Here is a 22,449-nt window from a genome sequence, read left to right as displayed (position 1 = left end):
CTTCAACTAAGTAGTCATTGATTTTTATTAAGTGTGCCAAACCAAATAGGCAGAAAAGTTTAAATATAGAAAAGAAAGGTAAGAACTATTAAAAACAAAACCAAACAAAAACTTTGAAGATTAACAAATAAGATTACAGACAGTCCTCGGGTTATGTTGGCCTCGACGTACATCATTTTGTGGTTACATTACGTTGCTATCTCCCATTTATTTATAAAAAAAAAAAAATGTTCCGTCATTTCAGCGTATGTACATATGTGCTTTATGTTTTTTTCATTTGTTTACCACAGTAAAGGTCAGGAATTGTTATCTTTTAAATTTTTTTTACTGTTTCACTTCATTACTGCTGTGTATGTGCTCCATGTGAGTGACGTAGGTGCTTATGTAGGTGGGCTCCGACTTACGTTGAAAATCGCGTTAAATCGCGCCATAGGAACGGATCTCTGATGTAACCCGAGGACCTACTGTATCGGGTAGAGAGATTTTATTAAGTTTTCATATTAGATCTTGGCTCTGAACATTTTCTAGGAGATGAAAGCTAAGACTTTTGTTTAATTTCTTTAAATCAGAGTATTCAGGAGTTAGATTTTTCTCAGAACAACAGAAGCCAAGTTTTAAAAATATCTGGAGACAGCTTTTGCAGTGTTTTGAGAAGGAGCCAACATTGTGGGAAGTGAAGGGTATTTTATCCCGCCTGGAGTAGGGGCTTGGCTTCAAACAGTGTGGTTGGTTCTATTGCAATGAAATGTTGTTGGGTTCCTACAAAGACAAGAAAGAGAAATGTTCTGTCTCACATATTCCTCTTTGTTTCCTGTGGTCTGCATTTTGCTAAAGATGGGATTCCATTAAGAAGTCCTGAAACAAGTTTCCAAGGGCAGGGGAAGAATAGTTCACTAAAACCACAAAAGGAAACATTAGCTTTCTAACAGTTTTTATTTCTACAAATTCAAAGAACAACTGCATTGTGATTCTGGCATCCATTTACTTAGCACTTTGAACCAGATCCAGTGCTAAGTGCTTATTACCTTTTTTCCATTCATTCATTTGATAAATACTTGTTGACCTTCTGCTATGTGCCAGGCACTATTCTAAATGCTAGGGACTCAACAGTGAAGAATCCCCACAACAAAAAATGTTTACATTTACTAAGATCATAAAGGTTTAATATTATAACAGATTAGAATAGTTAAACAAGGAATGTGTCTTACTTTTCACCCATCTCTCATTCAACATGAGAAATTTTATAGTTGTAGTGAAAGCATGGTCTTTTGACTGTTCAGATAGCTGAATTCAGACTTGGTTTTTCCTTCAGTCTAATTCATGGTTCTCAAATTTCAGTTTCATGAAAATCACTGCTCAAGGCCATATACACTCAACAGTCTATACTGAAATTCATTGACTAAGGAATTTTCAAGGGTTATTTTGACTACTAAAATTTTTCATTGTAAACTGCATTCTTAATCCCTGTGTAACTCAGCTATATGCATGTTTTTTCTGAAGTTTGCGCTTTTTTTACTTAAGAATACATGTTAGAAGTTTTTCCATCTCAGTACATAAAGATATGCCTTAGGATGAATGTGCTATCATTTTTATTTATTTATATTTATTGGTTTAGAGAGGAAAAGGGAGAGAGAAAAACATTGATTTAAAAAAATAAACGTTATTGATTTTAGAGAGGAAGAGGGAGAGAGAGATAGGAACATCAATGATGAGAGAATCATTGATTGGCTCCTCCAGCATGCCCCCCCTACTAGGTATCGAGCCCACAACCCAGGCATGTGCCCTTGATAGGAATCGAAACTGGGACCCTCCAGTCCCCAGGCTGATGCTCTATCCACTGACCCAACCCAGCTAGGGCGAGAAAAATATTGATTTGTTCTACTTTTTTATGCATTCATTGGTTGATTCTTGTTTGTGCCCTGACTGGGGATCCAACCCACAATCTTGGTGTATTGGGACAACGTTCTAACCAACTGAGCCACCCGGCCAGGGCCATGAGTGTGCTATCATTGAAACTGTTTCTTATTTTTAAAAAACTGTTTCTAATTTTTTAAATAACCCTGCCCGGCCAGCATGGCTCAGTGGTTGAGCGTTGACCTATGAACTAGGAGGTCACAGTTCAATTCCTGGTCAGGGCACATGCCTGTGTTGAAGGCTTGAACCCCCGTGGGGAGCATGTAGGAAGCAGCTGAGCAATGATTCTCTCTCATCATTGATGTTTCTATCTCTCTCTCACTTCCTCTCTGAAATAAGTAAAAATACATTTAAAAAATGAACACCACCCAGTATTTCTGTGAACATCTTTGTATGTTTATGTTGATATATCATGATATACTTTATTAATGAGTATATCTAAAAATTAAGTTTAGAGAGATGATTGCTGGGCCAAAAGGATGTGCTTTCAAATTTTTTGATAGTGCCAAATTACCCATCACTTCACTGTTAACCCTTCCTCCAGAAAGAAGTAGGAGAGAATGTTTATTTTTGCCAGTCTGATAACTGAAAATACTGATTTATACTTCTTTAACCATGAGTAGGGTTGAACTTCTGTTTGTGTTCCATTTGTATTGAAGTTTATATACTCTGTACATGTTTTGGTTGGATTGCTTATCTTTTTCTTATGGGACCTTTGTAAATTAATTGTTATACACACCATACATCTTTTTTCCCCCACTTTGTCATGTCTTTTTTACTTTAGGTTATATGTAGTTTTTTCCTTGCTAATGTTTGAATTTTTATAGGGCAGCTTTATTAGTTTTCCTTTTCTGCTTCTGAGACCCATATTCCCTAAGATATGGGTAGGGCCAATTGTGAGTCAAAACACATTCTACCTTTGTCAACTTTAGTCCTCTTCTGCAATGATGAGACTTTAATCAGGGCTGGAGGAAAGGACCAATAGCCCTGTGAGTTTTCCCAGACTGTATCAGTTTATCTGCTGAAATACTCTTCTTCCTCTATTCCTATGATTGTGTTATCAGATTGGATTAAGTAAAAATAAATTCCTCCCTAATACAAAGGATGATGAATATCTCTTTAAAAATTTGTTGATGATGAGGGCCTGAGGTTGGCTCAATACTTTAAAACATCTTTTTATTGAGTTTAGAGAGGAAGGGAGAGGGAGAGATAGAAACATCAATGATGAGAATTACTGATCGGATGTCTCCTGTGTGCCCCACACAGGGACTGAGCCTGCAACCCGGGCATGTGCCCTTACCGGGAATCGAATCGTGACCTCCTGGTTCATAGGTACATGCTTAACCTTTGAGCCAAGCTGGGCTGATAGCCCTTTTCTTTAGGATATTTGGCAGTTTGTATTAGAGAGAGGCAAGGTTTTTAGAGTCCATATTTGTGAATGAAAATATTTTAACTGGCAATATATTAATACCAGTAAGTTTTCATGAAGTATTTCTATAGTGAATGCCATTAAGGTACTTTCAAAACAGCACAGTTACTGTTTTGGCCATTATTCCCACTAGCATCAGTGTTCCTTGGGCACTGAATTCAGCCAAGAAAATTTGATTATTCAGTTAATATTTTTATACTGTATAATTTTACATTGGTTATTCCCAATGTTAGAGTAAGTATGAGCCAGATAAAAGCCTACCATATTTTTATGTCTTAGAATAAAGAGCATTTGTAGGGTGAAGCAAATTCCTAGTGTTCTGCTTCATCAAGTATTTGATATAACTTTTGAGTCAGTAATCTCTAAGTTCTAAGAAAAATAATAGCCAGAACCGGTTTGGCTCAGTGGATAGAGCGTCGGCCTGCGGACTGAAGGGTCCCAGGTTCGATTCCGGTCAGGGGCATGTGCCTGGGTTGCGGGCACATCCCCAGTGGGAGGAGTGCAGGAGGCAGCTGATCGATGTTTCTCTCTCATCGATGTTTCTAACTCTCTATCTCTCTCCCTTCCTCTCTGTAAAAAATCAATAAAATATATTTAAAAAAAAAAAAAAATAATAAAAAAAAAAAAAAAAAAAAGAAAAATAATATAAATGTTTTGGTCATTCCAATTTTCATGAGTAATTTTTGTGGCAAAAAATTTGAAACAAATTGAAAGTTCAGTAGATAATTACATAAATTACTTTATATTTTTTTATGGCATACTTGTAACCATTTACTATAATAATGTGGCAGATACTAAATAGGAAGTCAGTAGCTTTGAGCCTGTTAGGATATATTGGTAAGTGCTGGTTATGGAAATTTGTGTCAATAATGATTCCATATAAAATACACACATTCATGAACATGTAGAGATTATCATCGCTGGATAGTGTGCTCTCAGGTAATTAAATATTGCTATTTTTAATATGCATGTTCATTAATGTGTATTTTCAAAAGAAAAAGTATTACATAAAACTGAAACTCATAGGTAACAGTATGGTGGTTACCAGAGAGAAGGAAGGGGTAGTAAAGGGTAAAAGAGGCCAAAAAATGGTGACAGGCCCTCACTGGTTTGGGCTCAATGGATAGAGCATCCGCCTGCTGACTGAAGGGTCCCAGGCTTGATTCCAGTCAAGGGCACGTACCCGGTTGCAAGCTCCTCCCCAGCCCGGGCCCTGGTCAAGGGCTCATGCAGGAGGCAACCAATGGATGTGTTTCTCTCACATTGATATTTCTCTCTCTGTCTTTCCCTCTCTCTTCCATTCTCCCTAAAAATCAATGAAAAAATATCCTCGGGTGAGGATTAACAAAAACAAAAATCAATAAAAAAAGTAAAAAGTTAAAAAAAATATTAAATGGTGATGGAAGATGATTTGACTTTGGGTGGTGGGCATACAATGCAATATACAATCATGTATCATAGAAATGTACACTTGAAACCTATATGATCTTATTAACCAGTGTCACCCAATACATTCAATTAAAGTATTACTATTATATCTTCCATAATTTCTCCTCTCTTTTGCATCTGTTCGACAAATAATGTGTATAATGGTAGCATGTGGGCTTTGTGGTCACACAGACCAGGGTTTGAATCCTGGCTTCCCCAGTTACTACTTCTGTGACTTGTTACAAGTGACTAAACCTCATCAGAGCTCACTTTCTTCATCTTTAAAATAGTTTTTTTCCAAAAAATGATTAAATGAGATTATGCATGCAAAGGTTATAGCATAGTGTCTGGCATACCATAAGCCAATAAATGATAGCTATTATTAATACTAATATTGTCATAATCACATGAAAATGTATTTTAAAAAGCAATTTTTAAGTTTAAGGAATACATTTTTGCTTTCAGACAGAAAATATAAAATATAATCCCACTAGCCAAAGATTAGAATCATGTATGATATACAATTTTATATTCTGTGTAAAAGCAGTACCTTTCTAATGAATTACTAGATGTCCTATATTTAATTATGTGTACTGAAATTTGGACTTATTTGTAATCTTTTTAGATCCAAACTTAAAATAGAAGATATAAAAGAAGCCAACAAAGCATTGCAGGTGAGTAGAAAGTGTTTTCATCAAGTAGGAAGGTATATATATGTAAAAAAGTCTTCAGTAGAAGGTAAAGACATCCTATCTAATAAAAGGGTAATATGCAAATTAACTGTCACTCTGTCACAAAGATGGTGGTGCCCATAGGCACAGAATGGCGGTGCCAGTCCTCTCAGCCCCGCCAGAGTCCCCCAGTCCCGGGGGGGGGGGGGCGGCGCGACCGCTGAGAGCGGGCAGTGTGAGGCCTGGCGGAATGCTTGCTTCGTCACCGCACTGGAGCGAACACGGACAGGGATAGGGATGGGGGGCTGTCCTACAGCCTCCGTGGCTGAGTGCAGGCCCAGAGAGGAGATGGCGGGCCCGTCTCCTGTGGAAGCGGCGCAGCTCCCTCCCGCCTCCCATGGAATGAACGTGGGTCCCTCCCGGCTCCCATGGGTGCTGGCGGCTCGCTTTCGCCTCCTGTGGAAGCCGCACAGCTCCTGGCAGCACGCTGCAGTTCCTGCTGCCTCCCGCGGAAGCAGTGGGCAGCCTACTTCATGCGATACCGCGCGATGGGCTACTAGTACAAATATAAGGTGTATTATTGAATCCTAGGATTTATAGAGGCAGAAACATTGAATAGGGAGTCTGGGTGATGGGGATCCAGCTCTTTCTTATACTTTTAGAACCACATTTTAATTTTCATATTGGAAATGACCTTGGGAATAATTTGTCCATTTTCCTACAAAGTGTGGCATGACAGAAGGAAATTGCCTTTGAATTGGAGAATCCTTGAGTTCCTATGCCAGTATATTACTAGTTTTTGACTTTAAGCAAGTCTATTCTCATGAAGTGTTTCTTTCTTCTTAAATGGGCTTATGATTTTACATAGGGTTGCTTTGAATGTTGGGAAGGTTAAGATATGTGAAAGTGGTATAATTTATCAGTATATGGTTCTGAATGCGTTTGATGGATGCAAGAATCCCTTCTACAACACAGAAAATACAGTCTGAGTACTTAGTGACAGATGGCTCTCTTCTGCACAAGCTACCCATTTTGCTTTTTTATCAAAGTGTTACATGAAAATACTGTAAAAAGTCAGATAGTGCTAGAAACAAATTATGGTAGCAGTCTCTTGTTCTTCATCCTCTTGTCCCTTATGCACCCTAGGTCTGTCCTCGTAAAGGGAACTACTTCCAATTCTTCTAGTTGTTTCTTCAGGCATTTATCCCTGTTTATAAACAATATGCAGTATATATTGTTTGCTCTTCATATAAAATCTATTTTTGACCTGTTTATTGCCTGGTTAACATGATGGACGTGATGGATGAGTTTTGCTCCCTCTCACTCTCGTGTGTCTTCTTTTCACTGTCCTCCCAGTATAATTAAAAGTTTTTGTGGAATTCACTTAACATTCTTTTTTCCCCCCCACTTAATATTCTTTATTATAACTATTTAAATATTGTTCTTTGCTAGGCCAGGTAATATATTGTAATTATATTTTTTTCAGCTACTTTTTTTTTTTTTTTTTTTAATATTGATTGAGAACTTAACACTTGCCAGGCACTTTGAAGTGCTTTACAAGCAAAGGTCATCTTTATTAAGGGTACTGTTATCCCTATTTTTGGATGAGGAACTGAGAGAAAGGTCACCCAACTAGTATGAAACAAAATGTAAAACCAGGTAGCCTAGGTCCGCCCCCTCATCCCCACCTCCCAGCTTATCCAGTCTCAGCTACTTTTTATTTCTGGAGTTAATTGCCTTTTATTTTTAAAATTTAGTTGTACTTGAATATCAACATTTTCTTATACCTGTATAAAATGCTTCTTGATAAAAATTTTGCACATGGTAAATGAATCAGGTAATTGGTTTGTTCTTTTTCCCTTTGGTTATCTCTCTGCTCTACTGCCATTCTTAGAATTCCCTTTACCTTTTTCATATGTTAGAGCTCCTGTTAAACTGAATCCTGTAACTTTCTTGGTTTACTCACTTGTTTTGGTCACTGCTTCAGCAACTTCTTGGAAAGTGAACCCCAAGATAAAGACTTTAAGAATTTGCACATCTGCATATGCCTTTATTTTGCTCTCTTTTTAAGGAGATGGGTAGGAATGTTTGCCCTCCTGTTATTATTTAAAGACTGTGAAATATTTTTTGCTGTTAAAAGATATGTATATAAGAGGCATATAGTACAGCTTTAAAATACTGACATACTCTCTGCTTTAGCTTATAAATTTAATAGAACACGTATGTGTGTTCCCTGATTGCATTCTTCTCCCTATAGTAACAATTTTATATTTTGTGTTATCATTGTTGTTTTTCTTTAGTTTTATCATCCGTGTCTATTTTTAACAAAATATTACCTAGATGTCTGGATTTTCAAATGTATGAAAATAGATTTGTGTGTGATGTGTGTGTTTTTGAGCAGTTGATGGGTCTGGGACAGCTGTCCTAGTTTACTACATTCTGGATTTTATCTGATTGCTTGCTCAGAGTAATCTTTTCCCCCATAGTCTTGTTTTTCTATGCTGTTGTTGCCTGTAAACTGGATGTTAAAGAAATCTCAAGGCTTATGCAGCTTTCAGAGACTTATTTCTGCTACCATATTTTTAATATTCAGCAGGCTCTTATTTGCTCACTTTTCCTTTTAAAAATAGCATCGTTTTCTCTCTCAGGATATTCATTATAGTTTCTGTAAAGTTTTTTGGTACTGCCATTCTGTATTTCATTCTGAATTTGTTTCTTTGGCTAAAGTATCTCGTGCCTGTCATTCCTCAAATGTTGGATAATCCCCCTATTTCAATTTTTAAAAAATTGGGGTGCCCGTGTAATGGTTGGATGGATGAGGGTTGGTTGTTATAGACTGGTAGGCTTCAGCTTAGAGAAACCTGTTAACTAGCAAACTGCTGGGTATCCTTTGCAAATAATGGTAGAACAGGACTTCCCTCTGGGGCAGTTGAGTTTCTCCAGAAAAAGGATCCTCTAATGTCCTGTCTGGTGGTGGTGGTGGTGTATAAGTTGGGTGACTTACATTCTGGAAATTGGGCAGAGAAAAATAGCTGTTTATTTGCAGAGTAATAGTTTGTTCTCTTATAGTCTTGGCTCTGCTTGTAAACATCATGCTTCCTTGAGAAAGCAACTCCAGCTCTCTGGACCGCATTTTCTTCTCTTGATAAAATGAGAGCTGTAGGTGCTGATCTCAGCCTGTCCTCGGGAGACAGGCCGGGTAAATTCAGTCAAATTACAGTAAGTTTGAAAAGCCCAGCTCTGGTATCAGAAAGGTTCTCTCTGAATCTAATAGTGCTGCTTGGGAATCTGCTTCATATCAGGTTCTCCAACCCTTATAGGCAAAGCTGAACAGGAAGGAGAGCTGCTTCTAACAGGTGGCTTTGGGGCATTTGGCAAATCACTTCCCTTTTTCATGGTGCTCAAGTAGGATTGGATAATCTTTTAAGGTCCTATGCCGTGCTTAAGAAAAAAATCCACAATTCAAATAATTTGATTCTTTGCAGGTGGTGTTGGAGCTATCTGGTTTTTAAAGCCTTCACTTCTTATAATCCTGTGTTCCAAGGAGCCTTAGACTGCCTCAAATGCATTAACCCAACACCATTTGTCTTACTTCTGCTAGGAGATAATACGTGCTAGTTATTAAGACTGCAAAACAGTAATATCTGAAATTAACCTTGTGATTTTTATCTGTAAAAGCATAGTCCTTTTTCCTTTACAATTTTGTCAGGAATCTTTTAAGAAAATTCAGATTTTGGGGAATGTATCTGTGGGCTTTTTTACTTGGAGGATTTTTCTCTAGTTAGGTGATAAAGGTTCCTATGCCTAGAGGTCAAAAGCATCAAGGACTCTCCACCTGGGTCTTTTTATCATAAAACTAACACCATCTAACAAAGTTGCTTTTATAAGAAAAAATGTTCTTCCTAGCCAAGATCTTGATTGGTTAAGAATGGGTCAAATTAAAAATTTTAGGTAAGAAATTCCCACCTGTTTAAGATACTTACATATACTTTCTACTAAGGAATAGACACAGTAGCTATTAAATTTGTGTTCTAGAACTTGAGGGAAACTAATGGCCATGTGAAACTAAATTTAAGGTGAAGTCTTAATGAACTCAAATATCCGATTTCCAAATTCTCAAGTTTTAGGGAATTACTGTATAAAGTAACCTAATGCCAAACTCAAATGCATTTCAGTGAAAATTTGCCCTTGTTAGACTAAATAAATAATCTTTAAGGTTCTTTCCTTAAAGAAAACTCCCATCAGTAATAGGTTTTTATTTTAAAAAATTTTCATGAAAATATAAACATATGTAATTGTAGAGTAAAAACAAACCAGTATTCAGTTTCATTATTTACCGACATGTGGCCAATCTTGTTATATATATATCCCACATCCTGTCCCTTCTCCGATTATTTTGAATTGAAGCTCACATTTAATTTACAACTATTTCAGTATATCTCTCTCAAAGAGAAAGGACTCATCTAAAAAAATTATATAGTTTTTATTGATTTCAGAGAGGAAGGGATAGAAACATCAATGAGAATCATTGATCCCCTATTGGGGATCGAGCCCACATCACAGACCATTCCCTGACAGGAATGAAACCCGTGACCTAGTTCATAGGTCAGTGCTCAATCAGGGAGCCACACCGGCCAGGCAAGACTAGTTTTTGATTCTGCACCTGTATACATTCCTGTAAAGTGTTCTTGGTTAAAAATGTTTCCACATGTAATTTAGTGTTACCAATTTGAGCATTTTCCTCCTACTAGGGACTGGTTTGGTTGAAAGACAAAGAAGCAACACATTGTAAGCTATGTGAAAAGGAATTCTCACTCTCTAAGAGAAAGGTAAGCGAAGTAGCAAATCCAAAAGTTTCGGTGCAAATATGGCTTTTAACTTTATTCATATTTTTTTTTTTCTGATTTCCTCCCCCGCTCCCTCAATTAATAGCACCACTGTAGAAACTGTGGGGAAATTTTCTGTAATGCTTGCTCTGACAACGAACTGCCTTTGCCTTCTTCACCAAAGCCAGTACGGGTTTGTGATTCCTGTCATGCATTGCTGATTCAGAGATGCTCATCTAATTTGCCGTAAGATTCTAAAGCGAAATCCTCATTGTATGGAAGTACTGATGATGAATGTTATGTATGAACACGTGCACAACATACTCAGACAGCCCTTCTTAAGCAGCTTTCAGACAGTATTGGTACCAGTTTTATCTTTCACATCTTCAATTATTGGGAATTAAAAAGTTGCATAATTGGGTATTTCCTTTCCATTATTAAAGAATTTTCAACAGGGCATGCTTTAAAATAACTTCAACCTAATTCCTAGTTCATGTAATAATCATATAACTCTTAATAACATTGATAAGGCCAGATAGTAGCTAACACAGTTGCCTTATTTTATAAAGGCCTTCTTAAAAACAGGGCTTCAGATTTTCTTCTCCAGATCGCTGAGTTGATATTTAATGGTGCCTGTAATTTTCTTAATGCACTTTAAAGCTTCATGGTTCTTAGAGAAAGATGGGAAATGTGTAGAATTTTTTATGTGTTAATATCCCAATTTCATCAGATTTTCAATTAGCTTGGTAAGGTGTCAACTGTATTTATTTGGCCCTTTGCTCACGTTGCATTAGAAAAGGCCAATATTTTATGCTATGTTTCCTTTGGGTCTTACTCCTAAAACCAGTGTTGTAGTTGCTCTCTTTCAGATACAGTGGGTTAAAGAGTTTATTGTTTTGCCACAACCTTTTCCTTATTTTGAAAGGAAGTTTAAATCATCATCCTTTTACCTTAAGTTGCTACTTGCAGATCTTTCCAGTAGTTTTTAAGAAGCATTAATATTGCAGTGGTCTGCTACTGCATAGAGAGCAAAGCATTTACCACATACCGAGCACCTCTAAACCAGGGTTGGTTAGCAGATGAAGACGTGGTCTCAGCCCTGCCATAAAATACATACTTGAACCATTTCAAGCATGAGATTGAATAAACACTAATCTCATTGTATTGCTTATAGCATATACAAGAATTGACTCTGTAAAAAGCAAGTTACCCTTGTATACAATCACTTGAATGGCATCACTACTAGGGGCCCTACCCCCCCTTTTTTTTTAAAGTCAAATTTTAGCCATGCACTTTACCCCTGTGAACCTTTCAAACAATGTGATATTAGAATAATCTTACATTACTCCTAGGAGCATTGTATTTAGTGAATTTAATCATGGCTACCCCCTAGGATGGGGGTTACTTATTTTGCAGGATTTTTTCCTCAGAGTACATACTTTCATTAAGTGTAAAAATTATTTTTTTAAATTGCCAAAGTTTGAAACTAGTATTTTAAGATTTTCTCCATAATCCAATTTGAGGTCTTCTGGCAGAACCGACAGATTTTTAGGTGGTCTTTCTTGAATGCTCTGATAGAAATGTTGAAGAGATAAATTATATTATTGAAACTTTTGTATTGATGGATGAACATTTTTATGATACTAAGTGTTTTTTTATTAATGTGCTTAGAACAAATTAAAAAATGTGATTTTTGCTTAAATTCCAAGGCTGGTTAACTATGATTTTTAATCTCTCCTTCAGTTCTTTGCTATTCAAAACTCATGTATCACCACTGCATTGAGGTTTTTGTAGGCAAGCTTTTGTCACAGTAATACAATTTGCTCCATTTAGCATTAGCTCTTTAAAAAACAACACACATTTATACCAATTTTGAATTTTATGTTACGAAGCTTTTCATTTGTACTTTGTGAACCTACACTTTTGCTTTTCAAGGAAGATTTGCAAACTTCACAAGATCATTCCCTCATCTAGCCAGTACCACAATAATGCTATCATGGTGCCAAGGAATTGTGATTGTTAATTCTTCTACCCTGTAATGTTTTAAAATAAAATGTGAATTTTATAAAAATAAAAGATTTGAAAACTTATCGTGCTTTAGAAGAGCAATTTTCATTGATAACATTTTATAGTTTTACTCATGGGAAAGTAAAAGCACATGTGATCTCTAAAAAATGTAAGTGACTAATATAATACTTAAAGGGATAGCTAGGAGAGAAGGTACAGGCATTATTAAAATGAAACATTGCTTAGTTGACGGGCTCCATATAGGCTACCACAGCTACCTTCTCTAAAGGAGTCACTTTGTCTAATCTTCAGTTAGATATACTTAGTACCTTTGATTTATGATCAGTAACAGACACAAAGCATTCTAGGACAGACGCCATACTATTATCTCCCACATTGATATTTATTACATTCTAGCAAAAACAAGTAACAAGTTCAGTAACTGAATTCACATTAACAGGTTTCATTTGATCCATTAGCCAATCTGGAAAAAAGCCATAATGATCAAAGGGATTAAAAGAAAAAGCACCTTTTCCTTGCTACATATAGTATTTAACACAATGGCCCTGAAACTCCGAACAGATAATCCCATACAAAATCCAACTGTAGGACTCTCATTTTAATTAAGACTACAACATGGACTTATCTCTTACATTTTTTAAAGGTATTTATACAGTTATTAAAAAAATGCTTTAACTATTGGGCTTAAACTGAAAATACATCTGTGAGAATTATACTCCATAGTTTAATACCCTTGTACTGAATTTTCATGTCACTTGGAACCTTAACCTAGTCTAAGACTTGGGATAACTTACAACTATCACTTTTTGGAAACATTTTTTGGTACTTCAGTCAAGTGCTGAGGGGATTTTATTCTAAAATCTAGGGCTAGAATTTAAATTTCCAACACTCCCATCCTTGGTTAACACAATTATGAATATTTAGAAATCCAGATACCTCAACATTTCAGAGCTATGCCTGTAAGTGACATTTGAAAAAGATTATATAGAATTAGAATTTATACTCCTGAAACCATCTAAACCCATCTTAGGTTTTATATATACAGTATTGTCCAGGAGAAATTAAAGTTATTACACTCTTTTTCAAGCTCTATTCCAGGTGTCTCCTTATTAAGACTTGCAGCGTATGCAGAGGTGAACCATTGTTCTCTAAAATTACAACTACTACTTGTAGAGCTAATAATAAAATACACCAACCCAAATCTTATGAAAGCAGCACATTCTTAGGAGTAACCAGTATATAAAAAGTATCAACATCAGTGGTTTGAATATAAAAATTTATTTTAAGTGAAAGTATGCAACAAATAAAACCTACAGAAACAGATTTTCCCATCACAATCTGTTGCTTTACCAAATGAGATTTGAGAAAACATTCCTTCAGTCATTATAAAGTTCTTAAAATACAAAAGAAATGAAATCTGTAAGAAAGTCTAGTAGACCAGATTCTGTTGTCAGGACTATTATGTTGGTGGTTTTTGCTCTAATACATCCCACGCCATCCACCTCCACTCATGCCACCTTGCCCATAGTAACCTCCACTGCCTCCACCACCACGACCTTAGAAAAAAAGACATTGAGTGTTTAATAGGAGGTTATCAAAGTAGAAGACAGTCTGCACTACATATGGGGGCTAACAAACTGAACCAGGGTAACCAAAGACACTTACCATAACCACCCAGGCCATCAGGAGTTCCGTATCCTCCACTGTAATTGTTCCCCATTCCCATTCTTCCAACAGATCCATAACCACCCTGATTATCTTTCAAAACAAAACAAAACAAGTTTGAGGTTGATTGCTAAGTGTCTAACTGAACTCCATTTACTTTACAAAACTATACATACCCATTCCATCTCTGCCGTAGCCTCCCATTCCAGAACCTCCCATTCCAGAGCCACCTCCGGGAGTGGAATTCAAGAACAGTTCAATGTATCGATGTTCTTTAGGAAAAAAAGAGTAATAGGAAAAATGATGGATCAAATTTATCAAAGCATAAACAGGCTGACTACCTAATATTAAACCTAAGTGTATGCTTACAGATTCTGAGGGGAGTGATAAAACAAATGCTGGACAGATAAAATCTAGTTTTGTTCAAACGATATAATCTTGAACAAGTTTCCTTATCTATAAAAAGGACTGATACATTATTTCAGAACCAGCTGGTATACTTCTTAAAAATATATTCCAGGCCCAATCACAGAACTGAATTAGAATCTTAAGAGTAATGTCCAGGAAAACTTTTTTAAGTACCAAGTGATTATGTGTAGCCAGATTTGGGAATAACTGGTTGAAGTACAATTAAATGGCTTAAAAACTGATTTGATGACATGCAGGAATAACTTATCCAAAGTGGATCAGCATATATGTTAACGAGTTGTACTGCCCAGCTGGTACTCTCAGTGGTTGAGCGTTAACCTATGAACCAGGAGTTCACAATTTGATTCCCAGGCAGGGTACATGTGGGCTCGGTCCCCTAGAGGCAGCCAACCAAGGATTCTCTCTCATCATTGATTTTTCTCTCTTCCTTCCTCTCTGAAATCAATAAAAATATATATATTTTTAAAAGTAATACTAATTTGTTGCCCTAACCAGTTTGGCTCAGTGGATAGAGCACCGGCCTGTGGACTGAAGGGTCCCGGGTTCGATTCCGGTCAAGGGCATGTACCTTGGTTGCGGGCACGTCCCCAGTAGGGGGTGTGCAGGAAGCAGCTGATCGATCTTTCTCTCTCATCAATGTTTCTGGCTCACTGTCCCTCTCCCTTCCTCTCTGTAAAAAAAAAAAATATATATAAAAGTAATACTAATTTGCAAAAGGCACGAAACTCAGACAAGTAACATACCTATTTCCTTCTTTTAATAACTTAAGCGCTAATTATCTGTCAAGTATTAAGAGTCTGAATTAATGCTTCAATATAAAGTTCCCTAGAAAGCTATGAAAGTCTGAACTTGTAATAAGTTCACAGCTAGGAAACAAGCTAGCATGCCAAGGATACTACTTACGCATGTTATTCTTATCTTTAGACATGGCAGCTACTGCATCTTCATGTGTCACAAACTCTACATCTGCTTCTCCTGTTGCTCTGCCATCAGCTCCAATATCAATATGCACTCGTATTGGATTTAGTGGTGAAAAGAACTAAAGAAAAGAAAAACTTGTTACTTTCATATTACCGAAATTACGAAATGCCTTTGTTTTTGTTCATTAAAACAACCCTTCTTGCTGCCCTGTTGCAAGGCTAATAATTACATCAACACTAATGGTTCTAAGAATATAAGACCACACTTAGGGAAACACAGATACCTGGAACTTAGGCCAATAGATTCCCAGTAAGAGCTAGAGCAAAAATTTTCTTTAAAAGCTACACAGTAAATACTCTTGGCTTTGTAGGCCACTGGGAGCCAAGTACTGGATGTCTATTGGGCTGAAGTTTGCTGATTCTCTAAACAATATAAAACCAACCAGTTTCAAATTAATAGCAGCATCTAGTTCCATTATTTTCAGCTCGCCATATAGCCTAGAATGCCAAACCAAACTACTTGAACTTTTCACTTGTTAAATATATTTATACTTTCGAAACTCCACACAAGGGAAACAATCTCCCAGTCACTACCACTACGCTGATCAGTCTTTCACTAAATTCTTAACTGGACTTTGAAACTGTAGCATTTACTTGCTTCAATTCTATGTAGGTCAGCACAAAATGGACACAAAAATATTCATCAACTACTGAAGATTTATATAGTCACATTAAAGGGATTCTGATATTAAAAAGAAAATGAGAAAATTAAAAATGCTTTAAAAAATGTAGATACCAGAATTAGTATAAAACCACCAATTACTAAAATTACTCACATTAGCAATGTCATTTTCAGTTGCACGAAAAGGCAATCCTCTCATATGTACAAAATGACCACCATGAAAACCTGAACTTGCATCACCAGCTCCACCATAGCCATGTCCTCCCATACCTAAAAAAAATTTCCAGATCATAAACTGATACATGTAGAAAAGCATTTCAACAAAATATTTCTTCCCTATATACATCTTTTCCTATTTACAGCTTTTTGACAACCCCAAGAGATTTTAACACTTATAGTTGTTCTAAACATCAAATGGAGAATTTACCAGTAAGTATATATCTGTATAAAGGCCTATGTAGGAATACACTAAAATAGGCCTGAATTGACTTTACCAAAATTCACCTAAAAATGAGTATGTCTTTAATATTTAATTTACCTCTTCCATCTCTCATTCTGTCATCAAAGCCATCATTTCCATAGCCATAATTATTATAGCCACCATAGTCATCAAAACCTCCATAACCTGTATAATTTGAGAAAATACACAAATACTTTAAAGAGATAAATTTTATAGTTTACAAAAGCATACTCTGTATAAGCAGTTTGACTAAAGTATTGCAACTCCCAACATGTGAAAAAAAGTTAACATTTGGTAAAAATTAAAAAATCTATAAAGAATACATTTAGACATTTAATTTCACCCTGATGCCAAGCAGAAAATTTCCAAACGTGCCAAAACTTCATTTTAACTTCTATATACATTATCTAGGTGTCAATATGTGCATCAACCAAGTCCCACAGCTGGCCATGGGAATCCGTATTTTCATGAACAGGTTTTAAAACCTAGTAGGTACTGAAATTACTGCCATTTCTGTATTTCTTGACAAAGTGTCAGGAACATTAAGAAAATGACAACAGAACCTTTGTTCATTAGATACACATACCACCATCATATCCATCACCTCCTCGTCGCATTCTGTCATACATACTTCCACGCCCAGCTCCATAATAACCCCCTCTTCCTCCTATTGGTCTATCATATGGTCCTGGTCGCTGGCCCAGCAATCTTCTTGGTGGATCATAAAATCCTTTGATTTCACTCCTGCTACTTCTGAAGATCTCAATATACCTATTTAAAAATGGTTTAAGGTACTGGTTTCAGCTTAAATGTATTAGAGCAAATAAGATATTGGGCAAAATGCAATAAGTTTTTCTGTATCTAGATACATAACCCAATTTAGCCTAAATACACCATAAAATTAACATTTTTACACCTACAAACTTAATAATTAATATATTTAAGTTTTACATAGACAAATCAATCATTTGAGATATAAATATAATTTTAGCTTGTTTCTTTAAGCACAAGATAGATGTTTAGAGAAAATAGTTGATTATACAAAAGCATTTATCAACAACATCCTACAGAGAAATGGAAACAATCTACTTTTAATTTAAGCAAACTATTAGCATTAATTCCCCACCCATATCTGTAGTTTCCAAGTTAAATTATCAATTCTTTTAAACTATCCCAGAAAAATGTTACTGGTACCCCCCACTTAAGCAATAGTGACCCACAACCCCCAAAAATAAAAATTTAACACCATCCCAAACTCTCCATCCCCACCTGTGCCCTATTCTTTCCTTGTGTTTCCCCAGAGCATTTTCTGCTATCTCCTTTGAAGCAAACTGCACGAAGGCCTCCCCTGTGCTTCTCCCCTGGTAGTCCATCGTCAATGTTATCCCATTTGGCACGATTTCCAACCCTTTAACCCAAGGACAAATAACCCCATCAAGGGGAACAGTGTTAAAGGCTGAAACATTCCCATCTGAATCAAATATTTAAAACAAGTCTAAACAAAACAAAACAAAATGCTTAGTTCCCCATCACCCCATAATACAAATGGAAGATTTTTTTCAAAAAACTGGATTACACAAGTTTTTTTTTCTATCAGTGTCTTTATAAATTACATACTCTAACAGCCCACCTATATTACATGAAAAAAAAAAGCTGAAATCAAATTTATGCTCCATTTTCTAATTCATGGTTCATTTCATCACACATAATTACTCTCAATTAAGTTTATTGCACATTAGTTAGGTTTTACATACTCTATACATTCTGTATTAAATATTAACTGGAGCAAATTTCATAACTATACATTAACCAAGATATACTCAAATTAAAAAGTCCCCCAAAACAAGCAAATGCGTTTTTTAAATTAAAAACTGAGTAATAAAATAAAATACTACTAAACTTTGACTAATACTAGAGGTACCTTGAAAGAACTGAACTATTTCCTCTTTGCTGCAACCAAATGGCAGTCCACGAAGTCGCACTGTCCCATCACTAGCGTCATTTGGACCATTATGTTTCATAACCCAATCCATCTCAATACCGTTTGATTAAATGCTATAAAAAAATAAACAAGCACATAAAGCAGTCAATCAAAACATACTCTTGCCAGAGGTACTGAAGAAACACCTCTCAGTGGTGCACAACAGGAAATGTAACATAGGACTCAATGACTCCAATGACGATGCTACACCACCACCTTTCTGTTTTGGGTCAGGCAAAAAAAGATTGGGAAAAGGCAGTGAAACCTGACTCCTCCCACCAAAAAGCACTCAATTTCTAAGGATCAAATATTATACATTGCCTAATTTTAAGAAAGTTTACTTAATTTCACTCTAAGTCTTCTTGTTCAAACTCTATTTCTTAACCTGTCATTTAGTATCAACTCTACCTTTGCCCCATCTCTCAAATTTTCATTCACATTTTCCATGTTTTATTATTCACTTGAATAGTTCTGCAAATCCTTTGAAACCTGATCACTCAAAAGTTGCACATAGTACCACCATCCACGCACATGAAGAACCCAAGCCAAACTACGAGTACTTCTTTAATGTTGGAAAAAATGGCATCATAAAAGTGTAAATTTACTAGATGCACTATAGTTCTGAACATATCCAATTTTTTGAAGGGGGAAAATTCTTAACTCTATTGTAACTAAATAGGATTCAAGCACTCCCCAAGAGTAAGTTTTAAATGACTAAACTAGGTTGAATTTTAAAAATGGAGGTAAAAAGGCCACTTAAGTTACTGAACATAGCATATTAAAAAAAGTTACTCACTGCTTTACTTTTAGACACAAATTTTAAAAAATGACAATATATTCACATTCAAAAAGTATTAAAAAGGGTACAGTGAAAAGACCTCTTTCCCCTCCAAAAAGAACCCACCCACCCAGTTCCCTTCCCAAGACAACCATCCTTCCTTAGTTTAAGATTCCAGAACACTTTAAAGAGGCTAATGCAGAAGTCCTTCAGCTGCAGAAACTTACCAGAGCCTACAAATTTCATTATGCAGCTGTAGGAATCCTACTCACCTGGTTATTTCAAAATTTTCCCTCACCACCTCCTCCCCTGTAAACAAAACAATGTTCACTTGATTCCTTTATGCTCAAGAATTATTTTATACCAACAGGATTCACTAATAATTTCATGATTGAATTATCAGTGCAACTGTTAGTGGCAGCATCTGCAAAGAGTGAAATTCCCCTCCTTAGAATTCTTGCATTTAAAATAAACTAATGTAGAATTTCCCAAATGTGGTTATAAATCCTATCAGCTCTGCATATGTATCACTTCTGGTGCCCGTTCTTTATTGTTGCTGCTACTTTTTAAATATTTTTATTGATTTTTAGAGAGAGAGGAGGAGAGAGGGAGAAACATCTATTGGCTGCCTCCTACATGCCCCTTATTAGGGACCACGTCTGCAACCTGGACATGTGCCTTGACTAGGAATCGAACCGGCAACCTTTTGGTGCATGGGAGGATGCTCAACCAACTGAGCCATACCAGCCAGGCTGCTCTGTTGTTTTTTTAATCCTAGACAGAGATCCCAAAAGTGAGATTATGCATTTTTATTTGACATTACAATTACTTCTTATGCACACAAATAACTGGTATGGACTTAATTTAAGAGAAAAAAAACTGGGCCTGAATCCCTAAAGCCTGTCACTGGCTCCTTAATTTAAGCAAAGTACTTAACTGCTGTGCCCAACTGTAAAAAGGCAGCAGTGGTGCCTATACCTCACTGGACCATTTTAAGAATTATTCAGTGCCTGGTCTGCAGTGTGATAACCATTCAATGGTGGCCATTTTAAGGGCACAGTAGAACTAATGAAATGTACCACAAAATAACAGGTTGAACCTTACAGGACAGAAAAGTATTCTGAGTCTTAAAAGGACACAGTTTTACGTTTCCTTGGAAACTGTCTAAAGGAGAGGGGAAAACACTGTTCTAGTAGCCCTCAAAGTAGGCCTCAAATCAGTCTGGGGAAAAAAAAGACATTTTGAAGGTCTACCATGTTCTTAAACTTTTGTAAAAAAACACTAACAAACAAAACAACAACAGTACCAACTTAAATAGCTGTTTCCTATAAAGAGTGATTTAAGGATAAAGGAAAAAAGTGGAGATTTAACATTATACATCACATCCTCATGAAAAATCTAAGAACTTTACAAAGTCAATCTATTGTGAAAAGATGTTATTAGTATGGTGCTTTTTATCATTTAGCATTTTTTCAATGTGAAGATATTGTTTTGGGAACAAATACAAACAAGCTGGATATAGTGTATCTTTACTACAAGCACTAGTGAGCAAACCAGTTTTTGATTTTCAGGATCAGCTACGCCAATGAGAACCTATATAAAAACAACAAATAAATACAACGTCTTTTTTTAAAAAACACTAACTGTGGTCGGGTGGCTCAGTTGGTTGCAGCATCTTCCCACACATCAAAAGGTTTCGGGTTTGAATGCCAGTCAGGGCCCATACCTGGGGTTGCCTCTGGTCAGGGTGTGTACATGAAGCAACTATTCGATGTTTCTCCCTCCCTCCCTTCTGCTTTCTCTAAAAATTAGTAAAAGCATCCTTGGGTGAGCATTAAAACACACACACTACACACAATTTTAAATTAGGGAAAAGTTAAGCAGATTTAGAGGAACCTTTTAAAAGGGCGATTCTTCATCACCTGTGTTCAAAGAGTACACAATAAAAACGGAAGCACACACTATTATCTCTTCAAAACCCAAAAATTGAGTCTAGAATTCTACTTACAAAACCAAAATGAACTTTAAAGGCATACAACCAACTTTAGTACCTTAATAAAGCAGTCTCAGAAACCATCTAGTTTTTACAAATTATTCAGGATAATCCATCTCATCCTTTCTTTTCAACAGCATCATGGCCAATCACAATTGTTTTAAGATTTCCAAGTGTTAGCACCAATTAAAAATACCAGCAGTTGAAATATTAGAACAATTTTAGTGAGTTTTGTATAAGACTTTTTAGTTCCTTAGTAAAAGCATCTAACCGAGGCCAAATGAAATGTAAAATTCCTTTATACCAGAAATTATACTATCTTCTTAAGCATACAATACATAAAGAGTTTGATGCATCAATAAATAACTTTCTAAATGATAACCCTCTGGTCCTAAAAAATGAGAATGAACTTCAAATTTCGGCAAAAAATTTGATATGTTAATTTTAAATCATTCCCCCTTTCAAAGTGCTCAATTTAAAAAAAGGCACACCACTAGTACCTAAAAGGAGGTAAGTTCAAAAAAAGGGATTATGAATGAGTTCTTTATTACATTCAGCCACTTGTTTACTAAAACGAGGACATAAAACACACACACACACACACACACACACACACCCAGTTAAAAATTTAAAGGCAATAACATGAATTTCCAGATGATGCAGATGAGGGCAGAAAAAAGATTTCTAGGGCAATCCTATTAGGAAAGCTGTTATAGCATATATTACTTTATAGGTAAACTCTGGCCTGTCTTTCAAAGCCCCCAAAGTAGACAAACTTCTTGTAAAGATGCCTATGAATTATTGTAAACTCTTCTCAGGCCCTGCCTTCCCCTTTCCTATTGTCTTCAGTGTAAATTACCGCCCCAGTTCTCCTGTGTTCTGAGGACCACAATCATCCCACCACATATGGACTGGGCTTTATAGTTCCTGTCTGTTGAGTAGGCCTATGCTCTTGTTCAAAATATTACGACAGTTCTAGATTAAAAACAAACAAAAACATGCTTAGCTACCAAAAGAAAATAAACACCAACTGTATTTTCAAGCCATTTTACTTCTACAGCCTAATGCCCCCCCCCGCCCCGCCCCCCCGGCCTTCGAACAGTAACTCAATTCCTACACATACACACATTTTCGCCATCCCGGATCGCTTTAACTTCCTTCCAGATGCAAACGCCTACTTCAACTCTAACCCAGGATGTGCCTCCCACGACACAAAACCATGGCTGACCTGCCCCCCGCCCCCCA

At 36.3% G+C, this 22,449-nt stretch overlaps 2 protein-coding genes across 14 annotated transcripts in view; one reads left to right on the top strand and one right to left on the bottom strand.

The window, feature by feature from the left end:
- RUFY2 (RUN and FYVE domain containing 2) overlaps positions 1-12,358 on the top strand; it is a 42,182-nt gene extending 29,824 nt beyond the window's left edge. The window contains exons 16-18 of the mRNA XM_023754632.1: positions 5,397-5,445; positions 10,194-10,271; positions 10,375-12,358. Coding sequence (XP_023610400.1) covers positions 5,397-5,445; positions 10,194-10,271; positions 10,375-10,518 — 271 coding nt within the window. The 3' untranslated portion in view covers positions 10,519-12,358. The remainder of the gene's footprint in view (positions 1-5,396; positions 5,446-10,193; positions 10,272-10,374) is intronic.
- Positions 113-22,449, bottom strand: part of HNRNPH3 (heterogeneous nuclear ribonucleoprotein H3) — a 23,458-nt gene continuing 1,121 nt past the window's right edge. For 2 of the 13 annotated variants that reach the window (XM_006089741.3, XM_006089742.3), the window contains exons 2-10: positions 18,374-18,507; positions 17,722-17,860; positions 17,039-17,223; positions 16,531-16,617; positions 16,147-16,262; positions 15,294-15,429; positions 14,138-14,233; positions 13,962-14,054; positions 13,556-13,852 (exon numbers count right to left, since the gene is read on the bottom strand). In XM_006089741.3, coding sequence (XP_006089803.1) covers positions 13,776-13,852; positions 13,962-14,054; positions 14,138-14,233; positions 15,294-15,429; positions 16,147-16,262; positions 16,531-16,617; positions 17,039-17,223; positions 17,722-17,860; positions 18,374-18,485 — 1,041 coding nt within the window. In that variant the 5' untranslated portion in view covers positions 18,486-18,507 and the 3' untranslated portion in view covers positions 13,556-13,775. Of the gene's footprint in view, positions 760-13,554; positions 13,853-13,961; positions 14,055-14,137; positions 14,234-15,293; positions 15,430-16,146; positions 16,263-16,530; positions 16,618-17,038; positions 17,224-17,721; positions 17,861-18,373; positions 18,508-22,449 lie in introns of those variants that run through there. The other 11 variants (XM_023754641.1, XM_023754642.1, XM_023754633.1 and 8 more) reach the window with 10 other exon arrangements.

This window comes from Myotis lucifugus, unplaced genomic scaffold (assembly GCF_000147115.1).
Source record: "Myotis lucifugus unplaced genomic scaffold, Myoluc2.0 scaffold_62, whole genome shotgun sequence".
Lineage (NCBI taxonomy): Eukaryota > Metazoa > Chordata > Mammalia > Chiroptera > Vespertilionidae > Myotis > Myotis lucifugus.
This window is presented reverse-complemented; position numbering and strand designations above follow the sequence as displayed.